At 56.2% G+C, this 17,571-nt stretch overlaps 1 protein-coding gene and 1 long non-coding RNA gene across 3 annotated transcripts in view; one reads left to right on the top strand and one right to left on the bottom strand.

Moving 5' to 3' along the window:
* The window catches only part of TMEM120B (transmembrane protein 120B), a 62,159-nt gene that overhangs the window by 37,016 nt on the left and 7,572 nt on the right, over positions 1-17,571 (top strand). For both annotated transcript variants that reach the window (XM_051837794.2, XM_051837793.2), the window contains exons 5-7: positions 463-558; positions 3,445-3,534; positions 17,206-17,271. In XM_051837794.2, the coding sequence (XP_051693754.1) occupies positions 463-558; positions 3,445-3,534; positions 17,206-17,271 (252 nt within the window). The remainder of the gene's footprint in view (positions 1-462; positions 559-3,444; positions 3,535-17,205; positions 17,272-17,571) is intronic.
* LOC138847436 (uncharacterized) lies at positions 768-2,041 on the bottom strand. The gene is made up of 2 exons (XR_011385263.1): positions 1,797-2,041; positions 768-977 (listed from the first exon to the last, which is right to left on the bottom strand). It is a non-coding gene; the product is annotated as an uncharacterized lncRNA (long non-coding RNA).

Genomic DNA, 17,571 nt, shown 5'->3' with positions numbered 1-17,571 from the left:
GCAGTGTGTAGACCATATTGGGGGTGATCTTTCCGTCTTTCCCAGAATCAGTGTGTGGTGGGTAGAACCCCCAATCCCACCCCTTCTCACACACATTTCTCAAGGGAAATGAGCATCCTGTCCACCTTCACTGCCCACTTCCAGGTAAAAGCGAACTTTGCCATTGCGGCTGCTGTAGTTGATTGAGGGGGGAGACCCTGTCTGTGGTCCCTGTGTGTCCCCAGCAGAGCTCAGAGTCCTAAGCCAGGAGCCCAGGGATGTGGGGAGCTTGTATAGTGATCCCCCATTCCCTTAGTGGGCCTCACTAGTTCAGGGCCAGGCTGACCTTGAGCAGGGTAGAATGGACCCCACAGGGTGTGGGAGTATCTGCAGGTAAAGGCTCTCGTGGGGCTGAGGGTCCCTCCCCCAGACAGGAGCAGTAACCATCTGTGGCCTTTTCCTGGGGTGGGTGTGCCATGGCAGGTTTGCCTACAAGGACGAGTATGAGAAGTTCAAGCTCTACCTGACCATCATCCTGCTCCTGGGCGCAGTGGCCTGCCGGTTTGTCCTGCACTACAGGTAATGGAGGGTGTTGTGTGCTACGGGAACGCAGGGTGCCCGGAGGGCGCCAGCAGAGAGGGATCTGGGGGCTCCAGGGGCCTTTGTGATGGTGGAGAAGGAACATTTCTAATAGGAAACAGTGGTCCTGTCCCCCTACAGCCACCTGGCAAACACCCACCCAGCAGCCGCTGGGAGGGCCTCCCAGTATTTAAGGAGAGGGCAGTGTGGTCCATCCAGGCAGTAGAATGTTATTTAGCCATAAAAAAAAAAAAAAAAGGAGCAGTGACACCTGCCACGATGTGGATGGGCCTTGAAGGCAGGATACTGAGTGAAAGAAGCCAGACGCAGACAGCCACGCCCTGTTGGAGTCCATCTGTTCGAAGCGTTCAGAACAGGCAGATCCACGGGGACCGAGTCGTTCAGTGGTTGCCAGGAGCCTGGAAGAGGAAGGCAGTGACTGCTCGTGGAGGGTTTCGTTGCAGACTGATGGAAGTGTTCTGGAATTGGGTCATGGTGCTAGTTGCACAAGTCCATGGGTGTGTTACAAACCACTGAATCCTGTGCTTTAAAAGGACGCATTTCATGGCATGTGAACTGTATTTCACCAAAAAAGAAGGGAAACACCAGCTCAGTCCACCTGGGTTTAAATCCTGGCTTTGATCCTAACTGGTGGTTCCCCAGGCAGGTTCTAGCTGGGAGCTTCCGTCTCCCCATTAGTAGGAGTGGGGCGACAGCAGTGGTCCTGGCACAGTTCGTGGAACTTGCCCTGTGTGTGGCCCACTGCAATGCCTTTGAGAGTTGGCCACTTCTTGGGGCAGGATGAGGCCATGATGGGCCCTGGGTTTTCTGCCTCTGTGGGGAGGCAGCCGGGTACAGCGTGGGCATGTGGCCCACATGTCAAGGGTTTATTTCCTGGCAGGCGCGTGGCTGGGAGTCTGGCCACTGGTCTGGCAAACCAGGGCTCTCGCAGGCCCTGGGGCCTGGCGTGGTTCCACTGGGGCAGAGGCTGCCCATGGCAGCAGTGCCTGCTCACAGGCCCCCTCAAGGGGGTTAAAGTTCTCGATGGACACCTGAAGTCCCTCTCACTGGGGCTGCTGGACCAGAGGGCAGGCCTGTGGTGGGAGGTCAAATTCTGGGCCTCAGCAGGGTCTGGGTATTTCCCTTTCTCTCCCACCCCTTCCGTGTTAGTCTCTGAGGGTTGCCGAAGCAGTGCCTTGATCTGGGGGGCTTCAGGCGACAGAGGTGGGTCTGCTTACCGTCCTGGAGGCCGGAAGGCTGTGGTCAGGGTCTGGGCAGGGGCCTCAGGCCCTCCTGTCTCCTCCGGTTCAGAGTGTTGCTGGCAGCTCTGGCTGTTGAATTCCTTGAAGCTGTTTCACTCTGGTCTCTGCCCCTGGTCATGTGCTGCTTGCCCTGTGCGTCTCATGCATGGCCTTGTTAGGAGGGCACCAGGCATCGTCCACCCTCTCCCAGGATGACCTCCTCATAACTAATCACGTTTACAAACACCATATTTTCAAGTAGGCCACACTCTGAAGTCCCAGGGGACGAGAGTGTCTGGGTGAAGCTAGAGGGATGCAGGGCCAAGGAAGGCAGGGGGCCTCTCTCCAGAGGCTGCATCGGGCAGGAAACAGATTCACCCCCAAGCCAACAGCCTGGGTTTAGCCTATAAGAGCCCAGCTCCTGACCTGCAAAACTGTAACAGGATGAATGTGAGTGGCTTTGAGCCACCATGGCTGTGGTCTTTCGTTATGGCAGCTGCAGGAGGCCAGGACTCCTACCCTGTCTTCACCAGAAAGATGCAGGAAGGGAATGACAGAAAATACCATGGGCTCACGGCTCGCTGCTGGGCCTCCCCTGGAGGGTTCTAGAGTTTGCTCCACTGAGTGACCCTCCCTCCCCTGGCTTCCTGTTTGAGTGCAGAGAACCTCAGTGGTCAGTTTCTGGGACTCATTTCTCAGAACGCAGACACCATGGTGCTCCCAGCTTACAAAAGGGACGCTGGGCTGGACAGTGCTCTAGCCCTGCCCCATGCACTGTGTATCGAGCTCAGCTCATGCTCACTGGCACTGTGCGGGAGGGGCGGGGCCCCACTTCGCAGAGGATGAGTCACTTGTCCGTGGCCCCACAGCCGGGGAGAGGAAGAGAGCATGGATTGGACTCCACAGGCCCTGGATTCCAGACTGTTCCTGGCTCTCCAAGGCACTTGCAGGCAGTGGCCCAGCAGGGTGGCCTGAGTCTGTCCTCTGCCACCACAGACAGCATCCACAGCTCAGAGATGTCTCCCAGCATCTTCTGTCGCTGTTGAAATTGCAGCTTCCCACCGTTTGCCTCCAGCGCCGTTCTGGTTGGCTGGTTAGAGGCCTCATCCAAGAGGCTGGCAGAGCTTTGGAGGGGCTGTCAGTCACCAGTCACCAGTGCCCACCAGCAAGGATCCCTTGAGTCAGGGTGAGCCTTCTCACTTCACAGATGGCAAGGCTGAGGCCAGTGGCCCCCATCAAAGGGGCAGAGGAGTTTTCCAGTTAGCTCTACAACTGCGGTCGGGAGAATGTTTTTGTCTGTGTTACACCGCTGGCTTCAGGAGCCACACTGCAAAGTGTCCCTTCTCTGAGCCCTTTTGTCACTGTCCTGCCAGGAGTTTCACATGAGACAGGGAGGACGTAGAAGAGAGACAGATTGCTGTAGGCTGAGTGGCCAGGGAAGGGGAGCACACTTAAGCACAGTTGGGGTTCAGGTGCAAAGTCAGGGGGTTTGGGCATTTTAGGCTGAGGACAGACCCCCAGGAGGCCAGACTCCCTCTGCACTGCCAGGGTGTCAGTCTGCTATGCTGTTCTGTGGAGTGGGAGGGGCCGGCCATCTCCATGTCTCATACCTGCTGCTTCCACTGGGGCTGTTTCTTCCCACCAGGGTGACGGATGAAGTGTTCAACTTCCTACTGGTGTGGTACTACTGCACCCTCACCATCCGGGAGAGCATCCTCATCAGCAATGGCTCCAGGTAACCGGGGGCCTGGCTTTGTGGGTGTCTGTGGAGCCACGGGGATGCCTGGCACTGGTGGGCGTCAGACCAGGGAGAGGGACCGTGCGGCTGATGCTGCGTCACCCATTTGGTTAGCTCATATAACATAGCAGGAACTCTGTTCTCTATAAGAACAGGCCTTTTGTGGCTGACTTCAAGTAAGGCTTAATCCAGGGGCTCAGACGACATCATCAGGAGCCACCCAGTTTTCCCCCATCCCTCACCTCTGCCTTCCACCTGACATCCTTGTTCCCAGGCCCCATGTAGGGTCACCCAACAGTTCCAGGCTCATGTCATTATTTCTGGTATTCCCACCAAGCAGTCTTACTTGAGTCTGCTGGCTGGGTGCAGGTACTGAACCAATCACTGTCGCTAGAGAAGGCACTTCTGGGATTGGCCAGGCTCGAGCCTCCCACCCACCCCCATGGCTGTCTTTCACAGCCTGGAAGCCGAGGGGCAGGAGGGAGTGGCTCCCAGAGGCACACTGGATGTTGCCAGAGGGTGAGTGGGTTTGGGTGGCAAGAGCCTGGGTGTCCTGCAGGAGAGTGGACCACTGAGACAGCTCTCGGGTCAAACCTGCCCTTCCAAGAGATGATGCCTGGGGGAGGAGGCCAGGCTGGGGTGAGGGCTCCTGGCTCCAGTCTCCGGGCCAGCACTGAGAGGACTGTGCCTCTGGACAAGTCAGGTTCCCTCTGTGGGCTGTGTCATGGTCCCTTGGGGGAAGGATCTTGTCACCGTGTTCCTCAGTGAATTCGGGCACCATCCCTTGTCTCCTGGTCTCTGAGAGACTCTGAGTTCCAGAAGCCCAGCTAGTTTCTCTTCTCTCCTTCCCACCTCTGAGCTGAGTCTGGGACCCGGTTAAGATCATGGCTGTCCCCTGGAGGGCCTGTTATCCACAGGCTTGATTCATTTTTTTAGAATTTGGCCATTCTAACCTCACTGCTGTTCTCACTTCTGGTCCTTCCTGATGCAGAGGAAGCACCTGCCACACACACACACACAGACACACACACAGACACATACATATACACACACAGATACAGACATGTACACACACAGACAATACACAGACATATACACACATTACACATACATCCACAGAAACATACATATACACAGACACACAGACACACACATATATGCACAGAGACACACAAAGACAGATACAGATACACAGACACACACATGCACACAGACACAGACATATGCACACACATAGACACATAGACGCACAGAGACACACACACAGACAATACACGTATACACACATCACACACACATCCACAGACACAGACATATACACACACAGATACACACAGACACACACAGACACACACACATAATCAGACACAGACACATACACACAGACACACACATGCACACAGACACAGACATAGACACACACAGAGACACACACACACACACAGACACACAGACACCTACAGACACACACACTCCCTCCTGGGGGCTAATAATGAAGTCTAGGAGCTTTGGGCTTAGGACAGGGTCAGCTCCCAGCCCCCAGCTAATTTGCCACCTTCTCACTTGTCTGCTCGGTGGTCTGTTAATGGCAGCTCCCTGCCCTGCCGGAACTTACCCTGCACCTAGAGCCATGAGGTAAGGACCAGTGCTGCCCTCGGGCCGGGCCCCCGGGGGCCACGGTGACTCAAGGGGAATGCAGCGTGTAGCCCGTAGCCACTTAGCAAGGATCAGTGTTTCTCAACGGAGCTGGCTCTTGCTGTATTCTGGTACCACCTGCGAGATAATTTCCTCGTATTTTAAACCAGTCTCCTGTTGCTTTCTAACTTAATTGTGAATCTGTTTGAAAAGGAAACTTTATTGTACCACCATCTGTGGGGGAAAAACAACAACCACCTCAATTGCAGGAAAGAGAGTCCTGTAAAAGTACCCTTCCGTTTTCCTGCATCAACCCCTGCAGACGGTTACTCTTGCCTCCTGGGTCTCTGGGCCTTTCTCTCTGGAGAAGGGGAGGGTGGCTGACCTCGAGAGGCATCTAAGACGTACTGGCAGTTGACAGAGACTCTCTGACTTCATCAGGAGAATGGAACGAGAACCCAAAAGCTGACTTGTTCTCACATGATCAGTGACTTCTTGTGTTACCAGCTGGTGTCATAAAGTACAAGCTCCATGCCTTGGGAAACACTGAAGTAGAAACTCTTACCAAATAAATAACATTCTTAGTTTGCCTTAATTTTAAGATAATAATCCCTCTGCTTTTGGGTGTAGTTGCGGTGGGGGGGACCAGGCTGTGGGGAAACGGGGCCAGGGCAATGGGCAAGTTCTCTGGTTACTCATTCTCTTGATGCTTTGTCCTCTGATGGACTCATGTCAAGAGTGCTCAGGCATGCTGGGCCCCGAACAGTCATTTGTGCCTCAGTATGAGTTTCTGGACTGCTCGTTTTTCTAGTAGGGTGAGCTCTGGATGGGGGGGGGGGTGCCACAAAGAAGGAGGCAGGACTGATGGGGTCCTTGCAGGTATGGAGCTCACCAAGGAGAACTGAAGTATATGCCAGAGGGGGAGAAAATGGAGTCTCAGGGCCACGCCTCACTTGCCTAGCAGTTGTTTTTTGTTTTATTTTACTTATTTGAAAGGCAGGCAGACAGACAGGGTCTCCATCCACTGGTTCACTGTCCAAATGCCTGCAACAGACATGGCTGGGTGAGGCCGAGGCCGGGAGCCCAGAACTCTGTCCAGTTCTCCCATGTGGGAGCCATCACCTGCTGCCTCCTGGGGTGCACGTAAACAGGAAGCTGGACTCAGGAGCAGAGCCAGGACATGGGCATCCCAAGCGACCTTTTAACAACTGCACCAAACGCCGCTCCCTCTGCCCCCGGGTTTAGCTGGAGTTTTCCTGGTCCCCTGCAGCTCCTGCTCTGTTGTCTCTGAGCTTCTAATGCAGAGCTTTGGGGAGGGTCAGCTGGGCCCCTCTGCCGGCCACTGTTCACCTCACACTTAGTTAGCAAGCACCTCCTTGGGTGCAGACCCTGAGCCGGGGTGCAGAAATAGCTCATCCTTTGTGCTGCCTGTGAGCACCCAGTGGCTTTTGTGTTTTGCTGTTTGTTTAAAGATCTTCACGTGGCAAATAGGATTGAAGGAATTTCTGGTGGTGAAGGAGCCCCCAGGCCTGTCTCCCAAGTCTGGAATGACTGTAGGAGCTTGTGGCCAGCGTGTGGGGGAGGGGGCAGGCAGGTGGGCGAAGCTGAATGGCCAGCTTGTGGCTCATGCTCAGCATCTGCTGGTGCTTTCGTCCCCATGCTCCCCAGCTCCTCCTCAGAGCTGATGTCATCCTGGGAGCAGGAGGCACTCTAGTCCCCGTGCTCCCCAGCTCCTCCTCAGAGCTGACTTCATCCTGGGAGCAAGAGGCACTTTAGTCCTCGTGCTCCCCAGATCCTCCTCAGAGCTGACTTCATCCTGGGAGCAGGAGGCGCTTTAGTCCCCGTGCTCCCCAGATCCTCCTCAGAGCTGACTTCATCCTGGGAGCAGGAGGTGCTTTAGTCCCCGTGCTCCCCAGCTCCTCCTCAGAGCTGATGTCATCCTGGGAGCAGGAGGCGCTTTAGTCCCCGTGCTCCCCAGCTCCTCCTCAGAGCTGATGTCATCCTGGGAGCAGGAGGTGCTTTAGTCCCCGTGCTCCCCAGATCCTCCTCAGAGCTGATGTCATCCTGGGAGCAGGAGGCGCTTTAGTCCCCGTGCTCCCCAGCTCCTCCTCAGAGCTGATGTCATCCTGGGAGCAGGAGGCGCTTTAGTCCCCGTGCTCCCCAGCTCCTCCTCAGAGCTGATGTCATCCTGGGAGCAGGAGGCACTTTAGTCCCCGTGCTCCCCAGCTCCTCCTCAGAGCTGATGTCATCCTGGGAGCAGGAGGCACTCTAGTCCCCGTGCTCCCCAGATCCTCCTCAGCTGATGTCATCCTGGGAGCAGGAGGCGCTTTAGTCCCCGTGCTCCCCAGATCCTCCTCAGCTGATGTCATCCTGGGAGCAGGAGGCACTCTAGTCCCCGTGCTCCCCAGCTCCTCCTCAGCTGATGTCATCCTGGGAGCAGGAGGTGATTTAGTCCCCGTGCTCCCCAGCTCCTCCTCAGCTGATGTCATCCTGGGAGCAGGAGGCGCTTTAGTCCCCGTGCTCCCCAGCTCCTCCTCAGCTGATGTCATCCTGGGAGCAGGAGGCGCTTTAGTCCCCGTGCTCCCCAGATCCTCCTCAGAGCTGATGTCATCCTGGGAGCAGGAGGCACTTTAGTCCCCGTGCTCCCCAGATCCTCCTCAGCTGATGTCATCCTGGGAGCAGGAGGCGCTTTAGTCCCCGTGCTCCCCAGATCCTCCTCAGCTGATGTCATCCTGGGAGCAGGAGGCACTCTAGTCCCCGTGCTCCCCAGCTCCTCCTCAGCTGATGTCATCCTGGGAGCAGGAGGTGATTTAGTCCCCGTGCTCCCCAGCTCCTCCTCAGCTGATGTCATCCTGGGAGCAGGAGGCGCTTTAGTCCCCGTGCTCCCCAGCTCCTCCTCAGAGCTGACGTCATCCTGGGAGCAGGAGGTGCTTTAGTCCCCGTGCTCCCCAGATCCTCCTCAGCTGATGTCATCCTGGGAGCAGGAGGCGCTTTAGTCCCCGTGCTCCCCAGCTCCTCCTCAGCTGATGTCATCCTGGGAGCAGGAGGCACTCTAGTCCCCGTGCTCCCCAGCTCCTCCTCAGCTGATGTCATCCTGGGAGCAGGAGGTGATTTAGTCCCCGTGCTCCCCAGCTCCTCCTCAGCTGATGTCATCCTGGGAGCAGGAGGCGCTTTAGTCCCCGTGCTCCCCAGCTCCTCCTCAGAGCTGACGTCATCCTGGGAGCAAGAGGCACTTTAGTCCTCGTGCTCCCCAGATCCTCCTCAGAGCTGACTTCATCCTGGGAGCAGGAGGCGCTTTAGTCCCCGTGCTCCCCAGATCCTCCTCAGAGCTGACTTCATCCTGGGAGCAGGAGGTGCTTTAGTCCCCGTGCTCCCCAGCTCCTCCTCAGAGCTGATGTCATCCTGGGAGCAGGAGGCGCTTTAGTCCCCGTGCTCCCCAGATCCTCCTCAGAGCTGATGTCATCCTGGGAGCAGGAGGCGCTTTAGTCCCCGTGCTCCCCAGATCCTCCTCAGAGCTGATGTCATCCTGGGAGCAGGAGGCACTTTAGTCCCCGTGCTCCCCAGCTCCTCCTCAGAGCTGATGTCATCCTGGGAGCAGGAGGCACTCTAGTCCCCGTGCTCCCCAGATCCTCCTCAGCTGATGTCATCCTGGGAGCAGGAGGCGCTTTAGTCCCCGTGCTCCCCAGCTCCTCCTCAGCTGATGTCATCCTGGGAGCAGGAGGCACTCTAGTCCCCGTGCTCCCCAGCTCCTCCTCAGCTGATGTCATCCTGGGAGCAGGAGGCACTCTAGTCCCCGTGCTCCCCAGCTCCTCCTCAGAGCTGATGTCATCCTGGGAGCAGGAGGCGCTTTAGTCCCCGTGCTCCCCAGCTCCTCCTCAGAGCTGACGTCATCCTGGGAGCAGGAGGCGCTTTAGTCCCCGTGCTCCCCAGATCCTCCTCAGCTGATGTCATCCTGGGAGCAGGAGGCGCTTTAGTCCCCGTGCTCCCCAGCTCCTCCTCAGAGCTGATGTCATCCTGGGAGCAGGAGGCACTCTAGTCCCCGTGCTCCCCAGATCCTCCTCAGCTGATGTCATCCTGGGAGCAGGAGGCGCTTTAGTCCCCGTGCTCCCCAGCTCCTCCTCAGAGCTGATGTCATCCTGGGAGCAGGAGGCACTCTAGTCCCCGTGCTCCCCAGCTCCTCCTCAGCTGATGTCATCCTGGGAGCAGGAGGTGATTTAGTCCCCGTGCTCCCCAGCTCCTCCTCAGCTGATGTCATCCTGGGAGCAGGAGGCGCTTTAGTCCCCGTGCTCCCCAGCTCCTCCTCAGAGCTGACGTCATCCTGGGAGCAGGAGATGCCTGTGCGGCTCCCCTCCTGCTTGGCCCCTCACCAGGGAACAACGGGGAAACCGTTCCAAGAAGCCTGTGAGGAGGCCTCCCCGTGGGGCTGAACTCTGCCTTTCTCCTCTCTGGAGTGTCCCAGGCCAGTGCCAGGGCCCAGCGCTGCTGTCCAGTAGACAGCAGGGTCTTCAGGGAAAGGATTGAAGCCAAGCTGTGTGCAGGGGAAGAGCCTTGGGGGCTTCTGGTGGCTCTAGGGACAGTGAAGCAGAAGCATGTGGGCTTCCTGGCGCTCTGCTCTCCTCTTTTGGGCTCACTGAGGCTCTTTTTTTTTCCAAAGTTTTTTTTTTTTAATTTTTAAAGATTTTATTTATTTATTTGAGAAGTAGAGTTACAGACAGTGAGAGGGAGAGACAGACAGAAGGGTCTTCCGTCCGTTTGTTCACTCCCTAAATGGCCACAACAGCCAGAGCTGAGCCAATCCGAAGCCAGGAGCCAGGAGCTTCTTCCAGGTCTCCCACGCAGGTGCAGGGGTCCAAGGACCTGGGCCATCTTCTACTGTTTTCCCAGGCCATAGCAGAGAGCTGGATTGGAAGAGGAGCAGCCAGGACATGAACCAGCACCCATATGGGATGCCGGTGCTGCAGGCGGAGGATTAACCTACTGCACCATGGCACCGGCCCCTCACTGAGGCTCTTTTTAAGTTTATTTCTTATTTGAAATATTGAGCAACAAAGAAAAAGTGATGTCTTTCATCTGCTAGTTCTCTCCCCAGATGCCCACAACAGCCATGGCTGGGCCAGGCTGAAGCCAGGAGGCCAGTCTTCCACGTGGGTGGCAAGGGTCCAAGTACTTGAGTCGTCATCTGCTGCCTCCCAGGGTGCATAGTAACAGGAAGCTGGATCAGCAGTAGAGGGGGGAACTTGATTCCAAGCACTCTGATATGGGATGCAGGCGACCCAAGGGGCAGGTTTATCAGCTGCGCCACAACGCCTGCCGCTCAGGCTCTTTTGTCCTGCTCTTGCTTGCACGACCTGAATTGGAGCCGCAGGTGTGGTCAGGGAAGCAGGCCTGGAGGTCAGGGATGGGGACTTGGAACTGTATTAACTGGCTCCCAACTGTTTGTTTTTGTTTTTTTTTGTTTGTTTGTTTTTTTGTTTTTTGTTTTTGACAGGCAGAGTAGACAGTGAGAGAGAGAGACAGAGAGAAAGGTCTTCCTTTGCCGTTGGTTCACCCTCCAATGGCCGCCACGGCCAGCACGCTGCGGCCGGCCCACCGCGCTAATCCGATGGCAGGAGCCAGGAGCCAGGTGCTTTTCCTGGTCTCCCATGGGGTGCAGGGCCCAAGCACCTGGGCCATCCTCCACTGCACTCCCTGGCCATAGCAGAGAGCTGGCCTGGAAGAGGGGCAACCGGGACAGAATCCGGCGCCCCAACCGGGACTAGAACCCGGTGTGCCGGCACCGCTAGGCGGAGGATTAGCCTATTGAGCCACGGCGCCGGCCTAACTGGCTCCCAACTGTGCAGGCCAACCTCCTCACACCAGATCAGCAACCTCCTGGAGAGCCCCCCCCGCCCAAGAGATGCCAGTGGAATCTTGAGACAGGCTTCTGATTGGCCAGACTTGGCTGCACACCTACCTTCCAGCCAATCACTGTTGCTAGAGGGTTACAGAGCCCTGGCTGGCTGTGTGGGTCATGTGCCCACTTAGATTCCTCAGCTCTACCCCTCTCACCCACACCTAGAGTGAGGTGAGCTGATTCCCTACAAGAAAGCAGAGATTCCAGAGCCAGCATGGATAGTGATTGACAGATGGGTAAACCAGCCGACGTCCACTGCTGTTAGTTCTGGGCCGGAACAGGTGCTGCATCAGCCATCGGATTGGCTTTTCTAGGGACCAGCCCATGGTGCTGGTTCTGTGGGCTTACAAGGTCCCATCCTTGGACATAGACATGCAGTGATGGCAGGCACAGGAGGAGAGAGCTATGGAGTAGAAACCATCCCCTCAGCGGGAAGGCAGGAACAGCCTGGGGCTGAGCGGTGCCAGGCCCGCCACATTTCTCCATGCATGTTAGCATGGCTCCCGTGTGCCTCTTCTCCATGTGTCAGCATGGCTCCCGTGTGCCTCTGTTCTCCACACATGTCAGCATGGCTCCCATGTGCCTCTTCTCCATACATGTCAGCGTGGCTCCCATGTGCCTCTGTTCTCCATACATGTCAGCGTGGCTCCTGTGTGCCTCTCTTCTCCATACATGTCAGTGTGGCTCCCGTGTGCCTCTGTTCTCCATATGTGTCAGCGTGGCTCCCATGTGCCTCTTCTCCACACGTGTCAGCATGGCTCCCATGTGCCTCTTCTCCACACGTGTCAGCGTGGCTCCTGTGTGCCTCTGTTCTCCATATGTGTCAGCATGGCTCCATGTCTGGGAGCTGGGGGAGGAGCCACAGACTGTTGACAGAGTCCCCCCGTGACCAGGGCCAGCTCCTCCTGGGACATCCACTGTGTTCTCATTTTCAAAGAGCCCACGCCCCACCTGCTTTATTTCCAGGACAAAGGGGGCCCGAGAGCTGCCCGAGGGTGCTGGTTTCATTTTGGAGGCAATAAAAAGATTCTAAGATTGGTTGTGGTGAGAAAACCTTGGAATTGTGCACTTTAGATGGGTAAACTCTATGGCATCTGAATGATACCACAATAAAAACTGTTATGTAAACACGCTCATGTACAAGTCCATCCCAGGGCCCTGGGTATGCAGATGGACAAGAGGGCTCATGAGTGCCAAGCTGGGGAGGAAGCAATTTCGAGCCTCAGCCAGTGATGCTGGGTCATGCTGATTGGTGGCATCTGTCAGAGTGGGGCCTTGGGTACAGCGAGCTGTGAAATTAAAAGCCACCATTCGGTCAAGCTTGCTGTCCGGAGTCTGTGTTTGGCTCAAGTCACTTCCAGCCAGCACCAGGACATTTCTTGGGGCAGGGTGTTTTGGGAGGCAGAATGAGGTGTGGGGGGGCTCCAGGTGGCTTTGGAGAGCTCTGGAGACACTGCAGAGAGATGTCTTAGTTACTCTTTATTTTTTCAAAGATTTATTTATTTCAGTTGAAAGGCAGAGTTACAGAGAGGCAGAGGGAGAGAGAGACGTCTTCCATCCGCTGGTTTACTCCCCAAATGACAACAACGGCTGGAGCTGCGCCGACCTGAAGGCAGGGGCCCAAGGACTTGGGCCATCTTCTACTGCTGCCCCAGGCCACAGCAGAGCTGGATCAGAAGTGGAGCTCTGGGATTTGTATGGGATGCCAGCACTACAGGCAGTGGCTTTACCTGCTACACCATAGTGCTGGCCCCTATTTTTTGTTGTTTTTAAAATTTATTTATTTGAAAGGCAGAGAGAGAGAGAGAGACTGAGATTTTCTATCCACTGGTTCATTCCCCATAGCGGCAACAGCCAGGGCTGGGCCAGGCTGAAACCAGGAGCCAGGAGCTTCTTCTGGGTCTCCGTGTGGGTGCAGGGACCCAGTACTTGGGTCATCTGCTGCTGCTGCTTTCCTAGGTACATTAGCAGGGACTTGGACAGGAAGTGGAGCAGCTGGGTCTCGAATTGGTGCCTCTATGGGATGCCGGCACTGCGGGTTGGAGGCTCAACCTTCTTCTTCTTCTTTTTTTTTTTTTAAGGTCTTCCTTTGCCGTTGGTTCACCCTCCAATGGCCGCCACGGCCAGCGCACCACGCTGATCCGATGGCAGGAGCCAGGTGCTTCTCCTGGTCTCCCATAGGGTGCAGGGCCCAAGGACTTGGGCCATCCTCCAGTGCACTCCCTGGCCACAGCAGAGAGCTGGCCTGGAAGAGGGGCAACCAGGACAGAATCTGGCGCCCCGACCGGGACTGGAACCCGGTGTGCAGGCGCAGCAAGGCGGAGGATTAGCCTAGTGAGTCATGGCGCCGGCCGGAGGCTCAACCTTCTACACCACGGTGCCAGCTCTGTCTTGGTGACTCTTTAAGCTGAAAATCTAAGGGTCTGGGCAACAGCCTTTGCTATTAGGAAACTGGAGCCTGGGGTCCCCTTAGACTCCGATGGGCAAGGTGGGCATGTGCAGTGGGTCGGGAGGTCATGCTCAGGACAGAGAGGGAGGGGGATGTCTTGTCCTTTTCCTGTCGCCTCTCAGCTGGTGGCATCTAGACCAATCACTCCCTTAGCCAGCCACACCTTCTGGACACCCCTGCATTCATGTCTATATTTATAGAGCACTGGTTGTTTACCTGGTACTCTGTGTATTTGGAATACAGAGTCATATAAAAAAAAAACCTATTCCTCCCCATAACTCCTGTGACTGCTGCTCCAGCAGCTCATTTGTGCCCCGAACTGTTGCATGGACTGTGAAGAGGGGCAGAGAGAGGAAGGTCCAGTCCCCCGGGGTGGGTGTTGTGGTGCAGTGGGTTAAGCTGCCAACTGGGACGTGTTCATCCCATGTCAGAGCGGGATGGTTCTAGTTCTGGCTGCTCTGTGCTTCTGATCTGGCTAACTGCCTGGGAGGCTGTGGATGTTGGGCCAAGTGCTTGGGCTTGGAGTTCTGTGCTCCTGGCTGTGGCCCAGGCCTGGCTGTTAGTGCCATTTGGAGAGTGAACTAGCAAATGGCAGCTCTCCCCCTCTCTCTGTCACTTTGCCTTTCAAATAAATAAGTAAATCTAAATTTTTTTTTTTCTTAAGATCCAGTCCCTGCTCTTAGGATGCAAGTGTTGTAGCTGGAGGGTTTAAGACCATTCCAACCTGCTCGTTAGGGAACTGCAAATTGAAACCTCAGGACTGGGCCAAGTTATGCCCGAGAAAATGGACAGAAATGTCAGTGTGACCCCCGGTGTTGCTGAGGGCTTGAGGAGCCAGATACTCCCTTGCCCTGCTGATGGGAGTGAGTTGGGGTAGCCGCTTTGGAGAGTACTTTGACCCCACCATCCTACTTCCAGTAGCCTCCACGGGGAAGTCAGGCATTGCACGAGGGGACTCCGCCAGTAGTGACAGCTGAGGAAAAGCCAACTAGACTGTACCTTGGAATGCCCACGTCACACTGAAGAATGACAGAGCTGGGACCAGCGTTGTGGCACCGCCTGCAGTGTTGGCCTCCCATATGGGCACCGGTTTATGTCCTGGCTGCTTCACTTTCAATCCAGCTCCTTGCTAATGGCTGGGGAAAAGCAGTGGAAGTACTTGGGCCTCTTCCACCCACATGGGAGACCTGAAAGAAGCTCCTGGCTTTGGCCATGATGTAGTGACATAGTTCACTTGAGGTAGTGAACCAGCGGGTGGAAGACCTCTCTATCTCTCTCTGCAACTCTGACTTTCAAATAAATAAATCTAAAAACAACAACCAGTGACTGAGCTGTAGTTACTGGCCTGGGAGCCAAGACAAGAAGGGAGTTGCAGGAGATTTCGGTTATACAGATACAGAAAGTGGCTGGCATCTCCTCCCTCCAGGCTCCCTTTTTTTTTTTTTTTTTTTTTTTGTGAGTAGTAGCACCCTGGGCTCCATCTTCCTGCCCCTCCTCCCTGCCTTTCCAAGACAGTTTTGGAGGGATGAAGGTGACTGCTATTCCCATGGATGTCCCCAGTCCCTCCAGCCTGGTCCTTGTTGGGGACAGAACCTGCTGCTCCCAGGACGCATTTGCCAGAGCACTTTGCTGCCATGTGTTTGATAGCAGCTCCCAGAGAGGAGTCCCAGGAGGCCTGCTGAGGCCTGAGACAGATGCGGGGACAAGGTTGGACTGTGCGGCTCCTTCCCTCCTGGCTCTGAGCAGGAGCTGACAACCAGCCCTGCATCCTCCTCCTGTGACCCGAGAACTCTGGGCTGGGAGAACACTGAGCTTGGGAGCAAGGTCCCCACTGCTGTAGAGGACGGGGGCTGAGCCTGGGGCAGGGGCGGGGCAGGGCTGGTGGGGAGGAGCCATGTCTGCAATGTGGGAGATGCCGTGTGGAGACCCCTCAGAGCCCTGGGCTCATGTACCTGGATTTCATACATCTGTGTACCGAAATTGGCTTATCTTTTTATTCCATCTTGTATAACCTTTTACAATTAAGCTTTAAATTCTTATTCACTTGAAAGAGGGAGCAAAGGAGAGATCTTCCATCTGCTGGTTCACCCCTCAAATGTCCACAACAGCTGGGGCAGGGCCAGGCCAAAGCAAGGATCCAGGAGCTCCATCTCGGTCTCCTGCGGGGGCGGCAGGGACCCAGGCACTTAAGCCATCAGCCGTTCCCTTCCCAGGGTGTGCGTTAGCAGGAAGCTGGACTGGAACCCAGGCTTTCTGATAGGGAATGCAGGAGTCCCAGGGGTGGCTGAAGTGCCGCACCACAATGCCTGCCCCTTCCACGCATTGGAAGTGCCCTCGTATTGATGTAGAGTGACGTAGTACAGCTTGTGTGTGTGTGTGTGTGTGTGTGTGTGTGTAAATTCAGCACATTCCCAGGCAGCTCTGGGGCCCATGCATCTCAGGCACACTGGCGAGCACCGGAGCCAGCCCCTGCTCTTTGGAGAGTTTATGTGTCGGTGGGAAAAGGGTTCAGATAACAAACGGGAAACAGAAATGCATGATTTCACTTGGTGGTGAGCAGGGATGTGACCTGAGCCAGGCTCTCGGGCTGTGGGAGAGGAGGTGAATGCGGACCAGGGGCCAGGCAGGCGGGAGTGGGGGAGTGGAGGGAGCTGTGAGCACAGAGGCTGCCCTGACAACCTGCTCCCCCCACCCCCCCAGGCATGAGTAATGGCAGAAATGCCTTCTGCTGGCCACAAGTCCAAGGTGGAGGTGCTGGCAGGGTCAGTTTCTTCTGAGGCCTCTCCCGGGCCTGCAGGCAGCTGCCCTCTCCCTGTGTCCTCATGCGGCCCCTTCTCTGTGCACCCTGTCCTAATGTCTCCTCCCGTTCTCCTGGGGGCAGCTCTAATACTGGATGCCTCTGCCACTTCCCTTCCCTTCACTTCCCTTCACCTCCCTTCACCTCACTTACCCCTTCGAGAGTCCTTTCTGGTCACATTCTAAGGTACTGAGGGGTGAGGCTTCCACACAGCAGTTTGGGGAACAAAATTTAGTCCCTAAGTAAGGCCTGGAGGTGGCAGCAGCTTAAGAACGGGAGGCTGGGGCTGGCAATGTGATGTAGCAGGTAAAGCCTCCATCTGCAGTGCCAGCCTCCCGTATGGGCGCCTGTTCAAGTCCCGGCTGCCCCACTTCTGATCCAGCTCTCTGCTATGCTCTGGGAAAGCAGTAGTAGACGGCCCAAGTCCTTGGGCCCCTGCACACATGTGGGAGACCCGGAAGAAGCTCCTGGCTTTGGATCAGCACAGCTCCAGCCATTGTAGTCAATTGGGGAGTGAACCAGTGGATGGAAGAACTCTCTCTACCTCTCCTTTTCTCTTTGTGTAACTCTTTCAAATAAATAATAATTTTTTTAAAAAAAGAAAATGAAACGAGATATTAAAAAAAAAAAAAAAGACCAGGATGCTCGAAGCCTCAGTGCAGGGGACAGGGGACGGGAGTGGCTTGAAGGCATAGTGAGGTTAGGGAGGTGTTCTGGGGCCATCAGCAGGGGGTTTTGAAGCTGCACATCTGTAAGACAGAAGGGCAAGGGCAGGGCTTGGGTCCGTCTCATTCCAGGGGGTCTGCAGAGCGGCCCCTGCCCACCGAGGCTGGGAAGGCAGGACAGACACCTGTGTTTCCCACCCTGAGCTCTGCTCCTTCTCGTTCTCCCAAGGATCAAAGGCTGGTGGGTGTCTCACCACTACGTCTCCACGTTCCTGTCCGGAGTGATGCTGACCTGGTGAGTCTCCCCTCCAATCCCCCGGGGAGCGGGAATGGGGCTGGCCTCTGGGGAGGAGGCCCAAAGTGGGGGGCTTCCAGGGCTGGCTTCTGGGCCAGTAAGGGAAGTGTCAGCTCATAACTGGGCCAGAAGCCCGCCACTGGCCGGTGGGGCTGGAGGTCGTGGAGCAGCGAGGCTGGGGGCAGCAAGCGCAGCTTCCCGAAGGCTGTGTGCCCGGGGCCAGGACACAGAAGGCAGGAAGCCATGGCCTCAGTCTCAGTCTCTCATGGTTGGGCGGGAGCTGGGGCTGGGGTGAAGTCG

The sequence above is a fragment of the Oryctolagus cuniculus genome, chromosome 21 (assembly GCF_964237555.1).
Source record: "Oryctolagus cuniculus chromosome 21, mOryCun1.1, whole genome shotgun sequence".
NCBI classification, from domain to species: domain Eukaryota; kingdom Metazoa; phylum Chordata; class Mammalia; order Lagomorpha; family Leporidae; genus Oryctolagus; species Oryctolagus cuniculus.
This window is presented reverse-complemented; position numbering and strand designations above follow the sequence as displayed.